The 20,388-nt window shown below is 40.3% G+C and overlaps 1 protein-coding gene and 1 long non-coding RNA gene across 10 annotated transcripts in view; one reads left to right on the top strand and one right to left on the bottom strand.

Annotated features, from left to right (window-relative positions):
* LOC102378113 overlaps positions 1-9,638 on the bottom strand; it is a 36,741-nt gene extending 27,103 nt beyond the window's left edge. For both annotated transcript variants that reach the window (XR_323142.2, XR_003092665.1), the window contains exon 1: positions 9,491-9,638. This is a non-coding gene — a long non-coding RNA (uncharacterized LOC102378113). The remainder of the gene's footprint in view (positions 1-9,490) is intronic.
* A 3,605-nt stretch (positions 9,639-13,243) lies between these two features.
* Positions 13,244-20,388, top strand: part of DMXL2 (Dmx like 2) — a 90,911-nt gene continuing 83,766 nt past the window's right edge. For 5 of the 8 annotated variants that reach the window (XR_003092652.1, XM_025197013.1, XM_025197016.1 and 2 more), the window contains exons 1-3: positions 13,307-13,370; positions 16,222-16,293; positions 16,831-16,909. Coding sequence is in view for 6 of the 8 variants with exons in the window: in XM_025197013.1 (XP_025052798.1) it covers positions 16,879-16,909 (31 nt within the window). In the remaining 2 variants the exon portion in view is untranslated. Of the gene's footprint in view, positions 13,371-16,221; positions 16,294-16,830; positions 16,910-20,388 lie in introns of all 8 variants that reach the window. The other 3 variants (XM_014517050.2, XM_025197015.1, XM_025197014.1) reach the window with 3 other exon arrangements.

The raw sequence follows: 20,388 nt of genomic DNA on the forward strand, positions 1-20,388 counted from the left end.
CTCTGCGGGGCGCGGGCGCGGACACCGACACCGTCAGCCCCGCGGCTCGGCCCGGCCCCTCCGGGGGCTCCCGGCTCTGCCGCTATGCGGGTCTGACGTTGAAGGGCAGCGCGCGCCTGCTGGGACTTGAGCTGCTCATGTGTAAAAACTGGGGGTAGGGGGAAGCCCTAAACCTGCACTGCCACTTCGCTGCCCCTGGAAGGGCGAGGAGAGCCAGCCGGCTGCTTGCGTAATTTAAAAAATAAAGAAAAAAAAATTGGGATGCAAACGCCCATTTCAGTTGGAGCTGCATCCCCTGAAAAATGGATGCTGTGCTGCCGTTTAGGCAGCAGTGGAGCAAACGCTAGGTGATTATGACAGTTTTCCAAGAAGATCATAGTCACGGTTCGGGGCGGGGAAAAGACACTGCAAAGTTGTTGCTTCATTGATATTTTTCCCCTGGAGGAATGCGTGTAAGTGTATCCCACCTCCTCTAGCACCATCCCCAGCGTTGTTACAGCGTGAAGAGGAAGCTAGCAAGATACACATGTAACAGGAAACCTGTTCCCTGACCTTTTGCTGTGGCAACCCTTGTCTTCGCATTGCCTTTTCTCTTGCTGGTGGTGTATTGTTACTTGCTCTTTTAGGCCTAGCTCTGCCCTAAAGTCTTTGCATGCAAAAAGGTCCGTCTGTGAGGAACTCATTGCAGAAGTGGGGCCTGGGACCAGGAGTCACAGAAGTACTTTAGGTGCTGCCTCATTTTTTATCATCACCCTTGTCCATGGTGTCAGCACCACTTCTGGTTTTACAACTGCAGTATTTAAAGGGGGTTAGTCTGCGCTTCTCAACCAGGGTGCTTTGAAATCCTTTCATGGGTGCTGCGAGGCGCTATGCACCATTAGCTTTGTTGGGTGCAAACATGATTCACAGGATAAAACCAGTGGGCACCTGTACACATGCAACCAGGCTGTTCTTGTGTGCTGTAATTAATAGAGTCTGCTGGAATATGGTAATTGCAGTGCTCCAGCAGACTCCAGCGTCACATGTATCAGCATCCCTGTGCTGAAAAATGGCGGCAGGGGTGCTTGTACACTTGATCTTCCGGGCACTTTAATTAGAGCAGCTCTCAGAGCCGATCTAATTAAAAGTGTCCCCCCCCCCCCGGGCAAAGGTTTTAAATGGGAATCTATAGTGTTAAAAGATATTTCGACTTGCTGTGGTCTTTCTGAATGCTTTGTAACAAAAAAACAAAAAACAAAACAAAACAAGGTGCTTGGTGTCTAAAGAGGTTGGCCTAAATACTGAGGCACGCCATCCTTTTGGTGTCCCACACAGAACAACAAGCTGTTAAGGAGCAGGCTACCCAAGGCTCTGAATCTGGTTGCCAAGCTTCAGAGCCCAGTGGCAACTGATCCTTTAGGCATGGTACGGGTACACTCAAGACCCAGATACCTTCCAGATATCACTCGCAGCAAGACTAGAAGCAAGGCAGTGGCTTTACTATGAAGGCAGGAGACATGAAGGAAAAGAGCTTTTCCACCATAACCAGGATATACTCCTCCCTCATATAACCGTTTGCCAAGTCTGCAGTTGAACATGCAGATCTCAGATCAGCCTCCTCAGTTATCTATGGACTCACTGATGACTTCTGCATTTACTGGAAAACTCACCTTCCTGGCATTGACGGGTAGAGGGGCAATACCACAACCTTAGAGAAGGCAGGGTGTTACTCAAGTGGCTAGAGCATTCATCAGAGATGAGCACTGAAGTCTATTAGAGGGTAGACTGCCTAAAGATTAGGCACTGAAACACTGGACAGTGCTTAGTATCATGAGGATTTGGACCTTAATGTTTAAAAGGGTGTAAATCTAATCTGTTAATGCTGATGATGGTGTCAAGCACCATGCGCAGCTATACTACTGTACTGTCAGAGTTGCCTGGATATAGGCAAGTTTGCATACTGGTCTTCAATGGGAGCCAGCCATTGCAGCTTTTAGTGTCGTCAAACTAACAGTGTAGGTTAAAATATTCCATTGTTTTCTGGCTTGTTCTGATTTTTATTTATTTATTTAAATGTTTCAGAAAAAAATGCTCGTAACTTCCCGAGAACAAGATTTAGGGCAGTGGTTCTCAAACATTTTGGTTTGGTTGCTTGTTTAAAATGTGTTAAGCTATTGCACATACCTGTAATTCCTTGTGGTGGATAATTGAGAAAGTAACTTTGGCTTTACTTAACTACACAATGGCAGACAACGCTGGGGAATGCAGCTTTGAAAACATGCCTCATCTAATCGCTCCTGCTCCATGTGCCACGTGCTGGGGGGGGTAAAATGGAACTTCTGTTTTATTCATATCTAGCAGCTGCATTACACTTTTTGGGGGTGTTAGGTGCATACAGAGTAGGAGCGAGTAGACATGACAGGGTTTCATGGGAGCACTCCTGAGCACTGTCCAATATGGTATAGACAAAAGGTGGCCAGCCTGTGGCACACACGGTACAGATAGCCACTGTGCTTGGCATGTGGCAGATTGGGGAAGGGGCAGGGCTTATCTTGTGGTAAGCCTGTAGTTTGGCAATCACCACAGTACATATGCAATCACTATAGTACATATGCACTTTATATAGAGGTGCACAGATACATCAGTCCATTATCAGATCAGTACTGATATAAAAAAAATTGGCTGCATCGGAAATCGGCCCAATGCGGCCGGCAATTTGGCTGATAAATGCCCGTGAGTGCACACAGCTTCAGCACACCATGTAGGCAGTTAGGAGTAGAGCCCAGCAGCATGGAGAGCTGCGTGTAGCTGGCAAATCCCTTGTGGTGGAAGGGAAGGGGTGTGGGGGCCAGTGAGGGAGGGAGGGGGTAGGCACTGCCCAGCTGGGGTGGGGCGGGGTGTCTCTTGCCATTGTTTGTATCCTGGGAGGGCACAGGTGGTGGGGGCATGCCCCCAGATCTGTGCAGGGTGGGGCGGGGCAGGCAGGCGGGCTGGAGCCGGGGCTGTGCTGGCTCTTCTCTGTGGGGGCTGGGCTCCAGTCCCAGCTCAATGCCCCATCCATGTGCTGGGAAGAGCCAGAGCTGTACCAAGCAGGTGGTGGCGGTACTGGGAGGGGGGCCTATGGAAGGCTATGGCAAAATTTGGGATGGCTGCAGCTCCCTCCATACCCTCCCTCCCAGTGCCACCACCACTCGCCTCGAGCCCATACCCCACTGAGAAGAGATGGTGCAGCCCCAGCTTCAGCCCGCAGCTGCAGCCTGCCCATCTGCCCCACCCCGTGCAGATCCAGGGGCCCGCCCCCACCACCTGTATCCTCCCAGGATGCAAGCAGCAGCAAGTCACCCCGCCCCACCCTGGCTAGGCAGCGTCTACCCCCTCCCTCCCACAGTGTGGGGCTTTGATCTGGCCCCTATACCTCTTCCCTCCCCACTTCCCTTCCACCACAATGGATTTACCAGCTGCATGCAGCTGTATTGGAAAACTGGATTGGTATTGACTGATACGTCTCCTTTAAAAATGGCGTCAATATCTGCCCCAAAATCTCTACTGGTGCACCCTGAACTTTATACAATTACCACTGCTTTGTAACATCTCCCGTAGCCAATGAAATAATTAAGAATTATACCCTCCGACATGCACAGATGCATCCTGTCATCCACTTATTTCCTCCTTTCCTGCCTCCTAGGCTGTACGCAAGAGGAAGAAATGAGAAAGTAGAAATTCACCTGCTGCCCCATTTCAAAATACTGGGTCATGTGAACCAGTTTTCCCTTTTCTTAAAAAAAAAAAAAAGAAAGATAGAAAGAAAGAAGAAAGATTTTCTACTCAAGACACCTGGGGCTAGAGAACAGCCACCTTCTGTCTTTGGGAAAAATCTGGCCAGATCTTCATGGATTATGAACAGTTAAATTGCCATTTGTGCCTGCTACTTGAGAGTTGTAGGGGCCAGCCACTTAACTATCCATAGATTGTGGTATGAACTGATCATGCTCCCTGCCCCACAACGATCTTCATCTACACTGAATCTTCCCCTTAGCCTCACTTACCTGCAGCTAGACAGGGTAAAGTAGCCCCTCCATGTACTATTAGCTCAGAGGGAGAACTGAACTGAGATGCAGCCTTTGTGGGGACCCCCTACCCTTGTCGATAATACTATGCACTTCATAGCCCATGTTATTGAGCAAGCCTTACATCTGGAAGCTAGCAAATATCATCACATTTTAAATAAAAAGTTTTGGGGAAGTTGGAAGTAAAACCAGGAATGCACGTTTGTGCTGCACCTCTCAGAAGCATGAGGCAGCTTTGACTTCTGCCACATTAGCTTTTTCTAGCCTGCGTTCTCACCAGGCTACAACGTGGGAAGTTAACATGATTTTAAAACTGGTAAGCCGAGTACATGTGTTTTAAACCCTTGATTTGATTTAGCTTAAGGAAACATTCTAGACAAGGTTTGAATTAGAATTCGGGAACTGCTTTGCTACTGACTCCTTCCTTGGGGTAGCCCTGTGTGATGTTGGGACAGGCTATATTGTAATATAGTCCAGGCTGGGGGGACATAAAACAAACCAAAAGAACAAACAGATTACTTCAGTTCTGTATTTTTTGACTATTTGAAGCTGATCTGTGGTCAAAGACAACTTTTTGGGAAATTGAGTTGATTTCAGCCATTTTTAATTATGAAGAGTATCTGCATGTAAGGGGGCTGGGCTTCTTATGAAACAATTTTATTTTAATTAAACCATTTGAAGGAAAATTATAAAAATAATCAACTGAAAAATGGCAACACGCTCCACTTACACCACACATTCACAGACACTCTAAATAATAGAAAAAGATGGTCCCCTGCATCTGGGATTCCCACCCCTCCATTGTCAGCACATGTCAAGCAGCCAAATTGTGAACTTAATTATTTTCAAGTTTATGAAAGAAGACTCCTTCCCCTTCTGTCTCTTGGTCAACCCCAGCTGGATATGCCTGTACTTTACCTTCAGAAATAAATAACCTTCACTTTGCTTGAGATTGTTACAGAAGGGATGCTGGTTAATGAATTTATTTCACTTGTTCCCAAATCTCAGCTATGAAGGTGGCCCCCAGGGAGCTGAACTCTGTTTTTTGGATAGAGTTTTCATGGGCTTCTGAAATCCAGCTTTATTCACCGCATAATGAAACTGCATTAAAGTGCTCCTTCCAGAGAAAGAGAATCATTCATGTGAGAGTGCACTTCCCTAGTCTTCTCAAGAGGTTGTGAACTCTCAAATCTCTTACCTTTCAAACCACTAAATGTCTGTGACTGTATTGACATTAGAAAGGGCGTGTGGGTAAAACTGTAGTGACAAATCCTCCTAGCAGACACAGCCTGTACTGTATATTCTGTTTTGTCAGTACAAAATAACCACTGCTGGCACTTTTGCTTTTATCCCTGTGTACATTTGGGTGTGTAGGAAGCACCATATTCATGAGTAGGGGGTGTCATTTTTTTCAGATCCTTGACCAACACAGCTATGACAGCTAGTAAAGCTTTAAGTGTAGACCAGGACTCTGAATGCTGGGAGGGGTCAACTGTCCAGGTCATTTGCACCATGAATCTGATATAGACTTCAAGGGCTGTTGACAGGTAGATTAAATCAGCTATCTGGTATCTTACTGGATTTGTCAAAAATTGATGGCTGCAAGTTAATGTTTTATTTTCCCTGTAAAATAAGTCCTGCAGCTAGAGGACTTTAACATGACAGGCAACACCTGAAGTTTGGGCTGAAATTTTTAGTTTTGGCTCTGAGAAATGTTTCTGGAAAGATGAGGGAGGAGGAAGGGGAAAATCAGAGTAAGATAGGCCTAGATTCCCTCTTAAATCCGTAATATAGCAAATATTTCTTGGTAGTCTGCATTTTTCATTTGGAAAATATGCCTTTCAGCTCCCTTTCCCCAAAATGTTCTGTTCCTTCTCAAGTTTCTTTTCCTTTTCTCAATTGAGTCAAATTAGTTTGGCTAAAATTTACTTGTGGTTTAACCAGCACCAGAACCGCCTTGCTATTTTACCCCGTTACATATTTGCCTTTATTGCAACTCAGTTCTGTTATTCCCCCTTATCCTTTTTTCAAACAGTCCCTTTTGGCCTGGTCCCCAGTGTTAACCACATTTCTGAAGATGGTATGTTTAAGGGGCAGCTTGACATTTAAAGAGAAGTGGGTGAAATCCCAAGTGCAATACCTGGCTCCACCTATGCCAGCTTTTATGACTTCACACACACATTTTTCCTATACATTTTTTTTTCCTCCAGGTTGGTGGAGGGTCTCACGCAAGATAGAGAAACAATGAAACTTGAGTGAATACAAAATACTATCAAATACACAAGCTATGCAAATTGGAAAACCAATACTCTGATTTGTTTCCTCATAACAAGTGCGGTATTTTAAGTAGCTGGTATCCCTTCTAAAAACCACAAGCAAGACCTCTGCACCTCCTCTACCGGTGTAATTGCTCTGACTGAATCCATCTTTTTAGTTCTTAGAAACCATTGTGGAACATGGCTACTTTTTACATGGTGAAAAGGAACTTTGCTGTCTTTCTCTTCTTACAATCTCAAGGCAAACCGGTTGGAATAGCTTCTCTTTTTGGTGTGTCGAACTGCCTGCTTCTGCCTCCTTAAATATATGTAAATCCCTCCCTAAATCTCTTCCTTTTCTTAAAGAGAAATCATTTGTGAATCTCCCATTTTCTCTGCTTTTCTGTATGTTGCATTAGTGTGGATTACATTTTAAAAAAATCTTCAAACCTAGCACCTTGGCTCTTAGGGGTCTCTAAAGCAGTGTCTAGGTATACCTTTGTAGTGTTTTAAAATTCAGCCTCTGAAACAGCTGTATTAAATATGTCACACCACCTTCTAGTTCTTTTGGTACTTAAGGACAGGATAATGCTGGTGGAAATTAGAGACGTTTCCCAATGGAGCAGTCTCCATTACTTCTAGAAATTACTGAGTTGTTTTGTTTGTTTGTTTGGAGGGGGGTGGGGGGGACACACTCCCCAGTCCTAGCTGTTTATTCTCCAACCCTGCCTGGTAGAACCAGAGCTGCGAGGAAGATCAGAGTTGTTCTAAGAGTAGAGGCACTCTTACTTTGTATGGTCTTCAAAAAGAATTCAGATTATCTTCTGATCCCTGACACTGGCAAATTAGAGGACAGATTTACATTAAATTTGCCTAGCTCACTCATCTCAGGTGAATAGAAACTGCAAGGATGCTTATTTATAGACTACCTGAGAGGACAGCTTTTCATAATAAAAACTACAAGTGGAATAAACATTTGGGGAAAAAAAAGTGTAAGAAATTTACTAATTCTTGACATTTAAATTGCAATGCTGAACCTAATGGGAACTCAGTAAATCAGCTGAAAAGAGGGCATTTTTATGACAACATGGAAAACTTAAGAGATTTTTTTTTTTATTTAGGGTTCTCTTGTTTCTCACCAGAAGGTTTGTCAGAAGCGCTTCAGTAAGCTGCCAATGAGAGACCTTGGCAAACAGCAGCTTGTTAGCTACTTGTGCATCTTGCAAGTCATCCTGCTTCTCCGGCAGTTTTGCAACACCATTTCATTTTCATTTTGAAGATGTCAGTGCAACTAAAAACAGGTCAACAGATTAAACAAAAAACCCAAAACAAAACTAGGTCAACAGATACTCCATGTGAGTGGTTCTTATGTACATTTCCTTTTCTTCATAGATAGTCCTGTTTATCTAGGCTCTTGTATTGTTCTCACAATTGTAGTATCTTATTTTCCTTTGGTTTTGTTTGGGGGTTTTTTGCATCCTTTGCCTGTTCGGTACTTCATCTGACTCTTGATCTTGATGCGTTTTTACTCTATTGGTAATAGCACCCACGACATTCAAAAGTCTGCTCTGCTGCCAAAGAACTGTAACTTAACCAGTGAGGATCTAGTGGGTTTCTTGTTAAAAATATAAAGAGAAAAAAAGTAAAAGGAATTTACAACACTCTATACATTCAGTATATCAACAACTCTCAAAATCACTAACAGAGTCAAATGTAGAAAACATGGAAATTACTTTCAGTCCAGGGAAATCTGTTGGCCAGCCTTTTCACTTTTTTTCTAAACTGTTTTAAATTTAACAATTTATTTAAATTGATTTTTGTTGTGTATATTTAAAGCCCCAAACTTCTTCTCAAGCAAGTAAAAAAAAAAACCCACCCCAAACCAAACACTCAGCACCCACCCCAAAGAACTTGAATACCCAGGCTTTGACTCTGCAGTTTAAATCTTAGCCTAAAAAAGGATCATGAACAGATTAAATCTTGTAGGTACTAGCATCCATCCATCCATCCCTAGTCAGCTGCCAAAGAGAAACAGGGAAGAGAAAGGATGAGTATAATAAAATTATTTAAATTTAATCAGCTGTTTTTGTATCTTGATGGGTTGTCAAGTGGCAGAAGTGTGTGCATGTCAGAAGGGAGGTGGAAACAGGGAGGTTGTGTTTTCTTTCCTCCTCTGTAAGTTATTTTTTTTCATTCTGAACTTATGAAAATACTACATCTAACCAGAAATATGGTAGCTTGTTGGCAGAGGGAACAGAGAGTGAGAACCATACTAAACAGGAAGTACTTATATCTGTTAGAATTACAGAGCCAGTATCATTATGCTAGTTACTTTTTTTTTCCTATATACAAACACATTTAAACATACAAAAACATACATCAGTAAGTCACAAATGAGAAGTCTCTCCTGTAAGATACTGAGATGTCTACCAATAGTATTCTTCACCTGGTTTGGGTTGCTGTTAGTGCTTAATAGATTGAAAAGCAGCTTAACTTCACCTCCCAAGGTAAAGTGGCATGCTAGCAATTAGAAGCATATATTTTCCTTTGCATAGATGGTATCTTTGATTTGAAAGGCATCAGCTCCTATGATGAGCTATTTTGATGCGGTCTTTAGAGAATCAAGCATCAGTTTAAATGCCTTTATTAATGATGAATTTGAAAGGTGGACCATTCAAATAGAAACAAATGGATTTTAAGGAAGTTTGTGTTCCCTCTTCCCAAGCCAACCAATATAATCATACTTTCAAGTGAATAAGAGATGTTGGAAAAGTTCATTGTTTGGACAAATTGAAACTGTAGGGAGTATTCTGGTTAAGAACATAATCCAGAGACTGGATAAAGGGGCCACAGACTTTCCTGAATGGAATATAATCAATGCTTATTAACTGCGGGAGTAGCCTGCACTAAGCTTTTTGCACATTGTTAAGGCTGGGTAATTGTTTTCCAAAGTGCCTTTTGCTTCTAATGCTAGCCCTCAAATTGACATGGCTTAGTTTCTTCAAGGTTATTTTAGAAACCTTCTAATTTATGGTTCCTAATCATTTTCACCCCAGTTAAATGCAGTGCAATTACATTACAAAGTAGATGCTAGGTATGAAGTGATTTATGAACTTATCAGATAACCAGAATTAGATACTAGGAGTATCCTGTATTGGAAAAAAATACTAGTTATTTTCTCCTACTTACAAATAAGACTCATCTCTCTGCCATCCTTCTTGCTGCCAGCAAGGAGAGGTATAGGCTTGTGAGATGTTGCTGTCTTGTTTCCTCAGTCCAGAAAGGATTCAGTACTATACCTAGAGGTTTAGAGTAAGTTTGATTTAGTTATGTAACATTTAGGAATATCAAAACTGAATAGTACTTTAAGCCAAGTATCAGGACTTACTAGAAGAGCCAAGTGCTTTCCTGTGGCCCCTTTTATCAGCTGAGCTATGTGCTGCCTTCACATAAATTTCTCTCTTCCCAGCTGGGTCTAATTGGAAAGGGCTGGTGCCATTAAAGAGGTAGCTCCCCTGTACATCTGATTGACCTCTGGTTACCTGCTGTTTTTCATAGCTTTCCAGAATAACAGTGGGGGGGAAAACAAACTTTCTAGTCTCCGAAGTATAACTTTGTGTAAGTTCATATTTAGAAGATTGTCTTAGTAAACTTGGGAGGGGATGGAAAACTACATTTTGTTTCCTAAAAGCAAAACTCCACAATGCAAAGGATTAGATGCACTTTTGCCACTTTCTTACGTCCCTTTCTTAAACCTGGGTCTTTAACCTTATTAGGCCTAACTGATTTGAGCACTGCAAGAATAGTCTTTCCAGAGCAGTAGCCAGTAGGTAAATGCAGTACAGTGGACCAGTTTCTTCCAGAGAAGAGCATTATTTATCTATCGGGGTCAGAAGAAGATTTTGAAGGGCTTTATGCCTGAATTTTCCCTTACATACCAATGGTTATCCAAAGCTATTGGCTACCTTTTTTGAAGATAGGAGGTGAGCTCCATCAGGAGTTAGACCAAGGGACCTATGTTGCAAATAGCATAACAACAGTCAAACAAATGGAGACACACTATTCAATGAATAAATAAAGCAGATATCTCCCACACAGTTCACACTCCTTTTCACTTCAAGGGATAGTTGGGGGGTAGTGTTGGGATGCCCCCCTCACTGTGCTCCATTTGAACTCACTTAAAATTTGTCCAAGTTGTTGGAATGGACTATGAAAGAAGCAAGGGGAAAGTTATTCTGAAAGTTTAATTTTATGCTGTAAAGTAACCTTTGTTTATGAAGATCCAAGTTCAAAGGATGCTTGCATAAGCAATGGCAAACAGAAAATATTTAGGAGGATTACTTAGGAGTGTATTACTTCGTAGTTTTAAACTAATTGACTACTAGGACTCCTAGCATATTGTACTGGGGTCATTGTAGTAGCAGCAAACATATTTAAGGAAAGCAAATCTTAGGTATAATTGTAGTTATTTTGTATTTATAAACACTAATTAGTATAAGTGGATGTGACGAACAGGCATTTGTATGAGAATTTTTTGATGTGGGAGTTTAATAGAACAGATCATTTAGAGAGATTAGGACCCCTAGAATATACTGGCACACCAGAACAGGGCAGAAGCTGGCAGATACTTATGTTCATTTCCTGCCAGTGAAAAATGTTACAAGCCATCATTGTTCTATATTGTATTCTTGAACATATTGTATAGAGTGTAGTAACAGATCCTTATATATGATTATAAATGATCTTTATAGTAGATTGATCTTTGCTTATTGTTTTACCTGCTGCTAATAAAATGCACTTGCTAAAACCTAGAATATTCTAGAAGTTATATACTTGGGGAATGTAATAAATACAAACTTCTCTTTTAAAAACAGGAGAAGGGGATGGGGTAGAATACAAAGGGACATGATCCAGATACGTGATACAAACATTTGATAAGAAATCTGAATAAAAAATAATTGTTAGCCTTATTTAAAAAGCATTCCAGAATCCTATTATATTAAAATAGAAAGGCAAAAGTCAACTCAAACCTTAATTTTGGCAGTGATTATTTTGCATTATTTGTCTCAAGCAAAATATATAAAAGTAGCAGACTTAATTTGGCTCTTCTCTCTTTCTCTCAGAGAAAAAGCATGCAGAAAAAAGGTCATCGTTTTATTTCTCTCTCTTTCTAGCTATGACTTTGACATGACAGAGTGGAGTACAATTGTTCCTTTTATTAAGTGTGTTTCCTGTCTGCCATGGGTATGTGAATTAACAATGTGATCATAGTAGATAGAAAAGGAAGCATAACCTTTTTGCTGTGGTCTTGGGGAAAACTGCTAAAAATGAATAATATTTTAAAAACTGATGCAGGAAAAAATACCATTATTTTTTCTTGAAAGCAGAAGAGAAAATGTTGATGTAATAAGTTAAAATTTTACCCTACATGTATATTAGGTCTCATGTACTTGGGTACTTGTGTTTCATACCTTTTTGTCCAAAATAAGCATGGCTAGATGTTTCACAGATAAAATGGTAGTTCCATCCCTTTCACTGAGGCACTCTGGTTATCTTGCCTTTTGAATGTTCAGATTCTTTAAAAGTCAAGAAGGGCATGCTGCATGCAAACAGAAGAGGAAAAAATGTAATTGATTTGTTTTGTTTAGTTTAACATTACCAGAATCCTTTTGGAGAGCTTCTATTAAATACTTCATTGTTGGGTGTTTACAATGCAGTTATGCCCAGCATATGCAAGTTTCATGTTAGATCGATTAAATGTCAAATCTCTTTTTTGCAATTTTGTTCTTATAAAACTCTTATTATTGTGTACAGTGATAACAACAGCAAGTTTTAGTTGGTTATTCTTGTATGTATGTCTACTCTTATACTGTTAGTGTAGGAAATGAAAATTCATTGGTCCAGTTGTAAAACGAGAAACATTTTATGTCCTATTTAGAAACCAATAAGGATATTAAGATTGCTAGCTACAACAGTTGCAATAAGCAAGGAATTATTCAAAGAGGATTTTATAGTGTGTTGAAAACTAATAACAATTTCTCTAGATAAAAATTAGTCATGTAGCAAGCAGGAAGAAAGTGGGCATTTCGTTTAATTTACACGTCATGAAATACAACTTTATTGTTTACCCCTTAAACCTTTTTTCCCCCTGCTTTCTTCCCCTCCCCTCTCTGCTTTACATTTTGTCTTTCACGTTTCTGCCTATTTACATTCTCACTGACATCCTTCCACACATTTAGCTTCTCTCATTTCTTGGGGTTTCAGAACATCAGAAACTCCCTATGCTTGAAGAAGGGTGACTATGCCCAAAAGTTTGCCAAGAACTTCTTTCCAACTACTCAGTTGTTCTAATAAAAGATCTACTCAAAGAACCTTGCCTGACTTTAGTGTTTAGGTATATGAGAATCCCGTTTTGAAAGTAGAAGAATTTGATTCTACAGTCATTGAAGTTGAGGGCAAAACTCTCTTGACTTTTGTGATGTTGGATTAGATCCTAAACCATAGATCATGCAGTCCTAGAGATGTGCACTCAGTTGTAATCCTGGAGTCAGTGGCTTTTATTTGCACCTGCTTGCCTTTGTTTCCAACACGCCACTGTGGTGGCTGTGGTTTACTGGGGATAATCAAGATCCTTTCCCCTTCTTCCCTTGCCACAATGAGGGAAGTTGAATAAAACTATTACAACGCCTGGACACTACCTATGCTGGGGGGAAAGGTCAGTCTATGCTGCTCACATTGACTTAAAGCCGCATTGATAAGGATGAGAAACAAGCCCTTTCTGTAGAAATCTACTGTACTTTATTAGTATAAACTCTGGTGGAAATGTAAATGTTTTCATGGATACCTTAATTCTCTTTGCAAAATGATGTGATGATTCTAAAATGAATTTGCTACATTCATTTCTATAAACATTAAATTATATATATTTTTACAATTACTGTAGGCGTATGGCTCCGGCTGTGATATCGTTATTCTGGCAAATGACTTTGAATGTGTGCAGATTATTCCTGGTGCTAAGCATGGAAACATCCAAGTCAGCTGTGTGGAGTGCTCCCAACAACAAGGCAGGGTAAGAATTTTAATAAATTAGAGTAAACTTAAAAAAAAAACCCAGAGTGTGTGGCTCTGAATCAATTAAACAGAAAATATTTGATGCATCTGCTATTGCCGAAGCAGTAATTTCATTTGAAGGCCTGTTCATACTTCTGGGTTACTTATAATCCTGAATAACCCTGCTTGGCTGATAATGAATCATGATTTATTTTTTGGAAGTTTGGTAAAACTCAATTTTCCATTAACTGAAACATTGTTTTTGATGATTTTTTTTTTCATTCCCAGATAATTTATGCCACCTTTTTTAAGTGTTTAGCATTGCATGTTCCTTCCTCCTAACAAGGAATGCGTCAGTTGCTAATTCTGAAAGAGGGACATATGCTTCATTTGTGATTGAAAGTTTAAAAAAGGCTAAGATCCCCAAGCACTAATACATGTCAGAATGTACTAAGCAGCCTTACAGAATATAAAAATTTGTCAGGTTTTTAATTGCTATGAAATCTGAGATGAAGACCAAATACCCTTCTGCATGTCCTGCATCATTTAGACATCTACTTTGTATTTCCAGTACTAAAATATGCATTTATTTGAATAACAAATTGTTATGACAGAGAAGCAACTCTGTATTGGTTTTCTGTGGCAATTTACAAGCTATTGTTTTTCAGACAAGCATATAAAGGTATCCTCCTCTATTCCTTCACCACATCTTGCATTCCTTCCTTGAGCTTGCAATTTTTTTTTCTGTTGGATCACTTTTATGTGGTATATTGGACTGTTGGCATATTAGCATACTAAGTAAACAATTTTGGCTTATGTGTACAATTTGTTGGTTTTTTTGGCTATATATTTTGTTGCTCATCATCTAAGCATATGGTGATGATAATTTAAAAACAACTGAAAGTAGAATATTGTTCATGTAAGTAATTTTCCTGTAGCAATTTTTGTTTGCATTGAATGTGGCTATTAGCAGTATAAAAAATTAATGCAGTTTTCATTTGTTTTAATGGAACCTTTTATTTAATTTTGTAATTGTACCTATTTCTCTTAAACCACATTGAATTAAAGATGTTTATGAATAAAAAAAATTAAAATAATTCAATAAGGGCAGTTGTGATTGGACAGATGGGAACAGGCTTCAACAAACTAGCACATCTCCTAATGTTTAAAAAATCTAATATACAAAATAGGAAGCACTAACTATGTAGGTTTCAGAAAACACTTAGGTGTTTTGAAGCATTAAAATGTCATCATTGGTTAGATTCCTGTAATAATGTAGTTTTAATAAAACAAAATTCAAATTCTGATCCTACTAAATGTGCTTCCAATATTTCCTCAATATTTCTAGCTAAGGAAAAACAGAGGAAATGAGGTAAGTGCTGAAAGACACTGAGAAGGGCTGAGAGAACAGTTAAGAGCATATTTTTCAAAAATACTATAGTATGTTAATACAGTAACCTGTACAGGTCTACTAAACCTGTAACTATGCAGGCCCTACGTGACTTGCAGGCCAACTTTATTGGTCACCAGAAATACTGGACAACCAGTTCAGATTGCTAAAAGATAGAAACACTTATAAGCCACAGTTACCACAGACTATTGATCAAGTTTACACAATGACCAAGTGCAGATATAGGCATATAGATAAGTGTTCAGTTTCTAACAAGAGAATCACCATTCTCCCATATGAACAGAAGCATGCAGATGTTCAAGATTTTTCTTCTGGAGCAAAAATGGCTTCTTTGGGAGAAAAGTAATCTGGGAACAGCCAAGGTTAATTGCTCACAGGGGAGTTTCTCTTGCCTCCTGGCTTGCCTGAAGTTCTCCAGCCATGAAACTGGAAGACTGTTTATATAATCCAGTGCCGGGGCTCTTTTTCTATTAGAAGAAATTTCTTCTGGTAGAAATGAATGCCAGTAAGCAACCATAACCAACCATTGTTCAAACAAGTTACAAATTGATGTATTATAGACAGTACCTGAAGAAGGACAACTATAGCTGGTGAGAATTCTAACTCTGACAGGAAGGAAGCATTCAGAATGCCTGTGTAGACATGTATGACCTTGGCTTTGATTGTCCCCTTAGTTCTGTGTAGAATTTGAGAGAACCTAGATCTGGGTTTTGGACTCCTGGTCTCTTCCTCTGGGTGTATTGTAGAAGCAAACCCTTCCTTCCCTTCTTTCTCATAGGAAAATGGCTTAAAACTTGCCCATTATTTCTTTGCAGGGAAGACAAGCGTCTTTAAGTGGGAAGCATTTCAACAGCTTGTAACTTTTTAAATAAAAGTGAAAAGAGCCCTGCCATGTTCAAAGGAAAAAAAGCCCTTTTGTAGAAATAGTTGTGCTGTGCAAAAAATTATGGAAGAAGCTGAAAAGTCCAGTAGTATGTTAAGTATTCTGCATTTCCATATTCCAGGTTTTCTTTCAACTAGGATTAGAAGTGTATTTGCTCCTGCTTTTTAGTAATTAATATTCAGTGATAGGAAATGAAACTTAGAATTGAACTGCAGACTCAGACACTAATCATTAATTTTTTTAGTTTTCTGTTAAGCAGACGGCAAGAGCAAGAAAAAAGGTATCAGCTTTCCCTTGCACACTAACAGTAGCCATTCTAGAAACTCGAACAGGTTGGCAGAGCATTAGTGCATATCCTGTTGTCTCTTTATCATTTGAATCTATAAATGGGATTGTTCAAAATAAACTAATATATTTTTCATGTAGGTAAAACACACAAATGTTTGTATGAATTTTGCTTTTCCTTAGCATCTGTCTTTAAAAACGTACTGGAAAGTCATTGGGTATCTAGGAATATTAAAGAGGCCTGTTGTACCTTTTTTGAATCTTTACATTCTGTTTGTTCAATTTTTCCAGATTGCAGCATCATATGGAAATGCTGTTTGTATTTTTGAGCCCCTTGGTATAAATTCTCACAAGAGAAATTGTGTAAGTATTGATGTACCAAAATAGCACCATTCAGTTCTCTAATGCTAAAAAAATAGTATTTCTTTAACTTTAGTGGGTATGTCTACACTGCAGTCTGGAGGTGTTATTCAAGCATATATACAAGCTAGCTTTAAACTACTTTGCTCAGGTACCAATAACTGTCTCCTTGCCAGCAGCACAGATACTTGCAGAGTCCCCTGCAGGTTTTGCCATATAGTTGCATACAGCCAACAGTTACGCTATCATCAGTTCCCGCGTTAGTTGTTTAAAGTTGTTTTGGGTACATGAACTGCAGTCCTTCCTCTTGATTGCAGTATATATATACCCAGACTTGCATTTAGTCTTTATAGAGCACTTGAAGAAATTAATTGTACTAGATTCAGTAATTCTTATGGGAGCCTAGAGTTTATTTGCAACAGAATTAATAATTTCAAGAACATGTTTATAGATCATACCAAAATAAAAGCAGCTCTTTATTGCATTTTTCTGTTTTTTTTTAAGAACTAACCCTTTATTCTTAATTTTTTTATACTACAGCAACTAAAGTGTCAGTGGCTTAAAACGGGGCAATTTTTTCTCAGTTCTATGACTTACAACTTAGCATGGGATCCTCAAGGTAACGTGAAACTGATGTTAAGTGTTTGTTCAAAACTTGTAACTGTGGAATGAACCTGTGTACAAGTAATTTCTACTGAAACAAAACTTGAATTTGACTATGTATATATGTTTATATATTGGATCCATAATTCTCATGTTGCATTAGGTGTGGTACAGTTTAGTTTCATCATAATAATCCATTACACCTAATGTTTATGACATTGCTATGCCACGAGCTTTTGCATTGTACATGTAGCATACAGTATCTTAATTAGGGAATGCTACTGAGATCATTAGTGTATTACCCTATTCACTTTGTATATTAAGAAAAATATGTTGTGCTTTAAAATTTTTGGTATTCTGTAGATAGTGGAATATGAATATTTCACACTGTTTAATAACTGGTTATTCTTAAACGCTCAATGTATGGTTTTTGGGGAAAAGGTTTTAAAAATGCACATCAAAATAGGGGAAGAAAATCATTCCTATTTGCTGGTTCCACTTCTCAGAGTAAGATATTATCACTTTTTTCTGAAGGATAGTCTGAATGCTGACTCTTTGGAGTGGGTAAGGTAAAAGCTGCTGATGAAAAATAATCAGGTAGAAAGTAACATTTTCCATAGTTAAAAAAACATTTCCACTGTTTATAGTCTACAGCTATAATCTGCATGTATACTACCTGACTTTGTGGTACATTAAGTTCAGAACCTATAAATTAAAATTAAGGTGTTCAAAGGTAGTTGCTGCTTGAGTTGTTGAATTACTGGGATTCCCTGGTATTACTGGGAATCGCAGTTCCACTGGAAGAAATACTCAGTATAGAAGCATTCAAACCATTTCTACCAGACCAAAAATGGTGGGTCTCCACTACCAGACTGAAAACAGTTAGAAAATCTACCGCTTCCAGTGAGATAGAAATGGCCACTAGTAGAGTTTCTTTCACAGAAACAAATGCTTGTACACTTACCTTACAGGTGCCACACTGCCCTCCAGCTGTCCCAGCCCCCTCCCATCCACAGAGACGGTCTGTGACTAAGCTGGACTCCACTGCTCTGGCCAGCCTCAGGAAAGTTTGCTGGTCAGAGCAAACCCCTCCTCTGACCAGCCTCAGGAAAGTTCAGCCTCTCTCCACAGCTCTTGGGCTATGCAGTTCTTAAACCCTTTACCCTGAGTAGGCAGGAGAAAGCAAACCTCCAGCAGCCCCCCAAGCCCCCTGGCTCCCGACCCCTACCCCAGGGACCCAGATCCCACAGACCCCAGACCCCAAGCCATTCCCTGACTCACCCTCACCCCAGATCTGAACCCTGCAGACCCCAGTCCTGCTGTTCCCCAAGCCCCCAGACTAACCCCCAACCCAGGCACTGACCCTGCCACTGCGTGAGCCCCCTCCCCACAGGGACCCAGACCCCAGCCACAGTTTCTCAAACCCACAGATCCAGACCTTACTTGAAAGGCTGCTTTCAGTCTTGTGGGAGTTGGTCTGACAGGTCTGGGTGAAGTGGGGAATGGGTCTATTTAGTTTGGGTTCAGGAAGGAGTGGGGTTCAGCTTGTTCAGGCCCGGTCACAGAGGAACTGAAGTGCCTAGGCCCTGGCCCCCTTTACTCAGACCTGGCAGCACCTGACCCACCAGCACCCAACCCCAACCAGACTTTCCTGACCTTTGGTGGAACTGCTCTACTTACTTCTGCCATTTCAACTGCACCAGAGAGAGATGACACACATGCTCTTCCACTTGTACTTTGATACCAGTTAGGGTTCCTTAAATGCCAATGTGAGATGAAATTAAAACATTTTATTTAACACTCTTTTAAGAACTTAAGTGATTCCAAATGGTGGGCCAAGCAATAAGAGCCAAGGATGCGCATTCAGGAGACCATATCAGTAACCGAATTAGTCTTTCTTTTTGTATTGCTTACCTAGCTCCATATTCTAGTGTCTACTTGTTCATCCTCTTGTTCATAGTTAGTGCAATCTGGAAAGATTAGGCCTTATACAAGCAAAACAGACCATAAGTTTGAAAACAAAAACAAAGCAAAAGAAGTTTCTTACCCTCTCATCTATCTACACCATAGCCCTCCTGAGAGATCAGCCAGTATCACCAGAAATCAGCCTTCTGCTGACTCTGCCAGCCCTGGATGCTGAGACCTTGGGCCCTTACCCAGCCCAGGGTTAAAAATCCAAAGACCCTGATTCTATCATAGATAAATCCTCCAAATCAGCCCTGCCCCCCGCGCCCCCCCATCAGCATTATTCTAATTGCTCAGCTGTCACCACTACATTCCAGAAAATTCTGGTTTCTGTGAGACATCTTGAATTCCTCTGGCTGCTGGGCCATTTCTCTCAGATGTCTTTTCTATAGAGAAGTTGATTTCCCAATTGCAGGCAGACAGATTCTTGGGAGCCCAACCCAATGTTGTCTCCTGCCTGTGTCTTATCCTACTGTTGCAGCTGAGAGCTTTAGCAGTTCCACCCACTCCCTTTGCTTGACTAAACCACAATCAAAACCATAAAAATATCTACAGACAGCATAGCATAAATGGATGCAACGTAACATGTACATTTTGACAAGACCATACATCAGTAGAGCAAAACACAGGAAAACATTCATGGCACCCCACAACCTCCCAGACCACTGTGGAGTTCATGACAGACACAAGGAAGTTAATCTTTCCTGACTGGGTGGGGAATAGGGGAAATGTGCAGCTGCAGTAGCAGACGATAAACATGTCAGTGGTACATCAGCCTCCAAAAGTCACTGCTGCCTCAGACACCTGGCCACTGCCTCTGGACAAATTTTACTAAATTCAAAATGGAGAAAGGAAATCGCTAAATGGACATCTGTAAGGCCCCCACTACATGTTACATTTACACTGCAATTAACGTGTTAATTGTGGCAGAAATAGCAAGGGTACTATATGTGCATTTAATTTAAGGCACCATAAAGTGGCAAACCAGCCATAAAAATGGCTAGTTTTATATAGCTCCTTAAATTGAGTGTGTAGCAGGTTGGAGCTGGGGCCAACCATCAGCTGATTTCTGGCTCCAGCCAGGAACCACACAGGAGTCTCAAACTCATCCTGGACTTGCAGGTACCCATCTTTTACCCTGAAGCAGCAAGTTAAAAGATCATTATCCCAGGCTCCTCCTGCACTGACACACAGAAACAAATTATTTGGATCTGATCCCTGATCCCAAAATCGTGTCTCACATGCATGGCAGGAACTGTGATTTTGTGACCGGAGATCAGTTCCCATTGCCCTTTAAATGAATGTGTACCAGGGGCCAAAGAATACCTAAAAAAAATTAGCAGATATTAGTCCCTTTGCTATTCCAACTTTCATCTGCCATTTTCTAAAGGCTTTAATTAAGTAATCTAATTTGTTTTAAAAATATCAAGAGGTCTGTTTTTCTCCTACACAGTTTGGCTTTCACTGCTGTATACAAGCTTTTAGAACAGAGTACGGGAATTAATCACTGCATAAAAAGAGTGCTTTCCC

This window comes from Alligator sinensis, unplaced genomic scaffold (genome assembly GCF_000455745.1).
Source record: "Alligator sinensis unplaced genomic scaffold, ASM45574v1 scaffold250_1, whole genome shotgun sequence".
Classification (NCBI taxonomy): domain Eukaryota; kingdom Metazoa; phylum Chordata; order Crocodylia; family Alligatoridae; genus Alligator; species Alligator sinensis.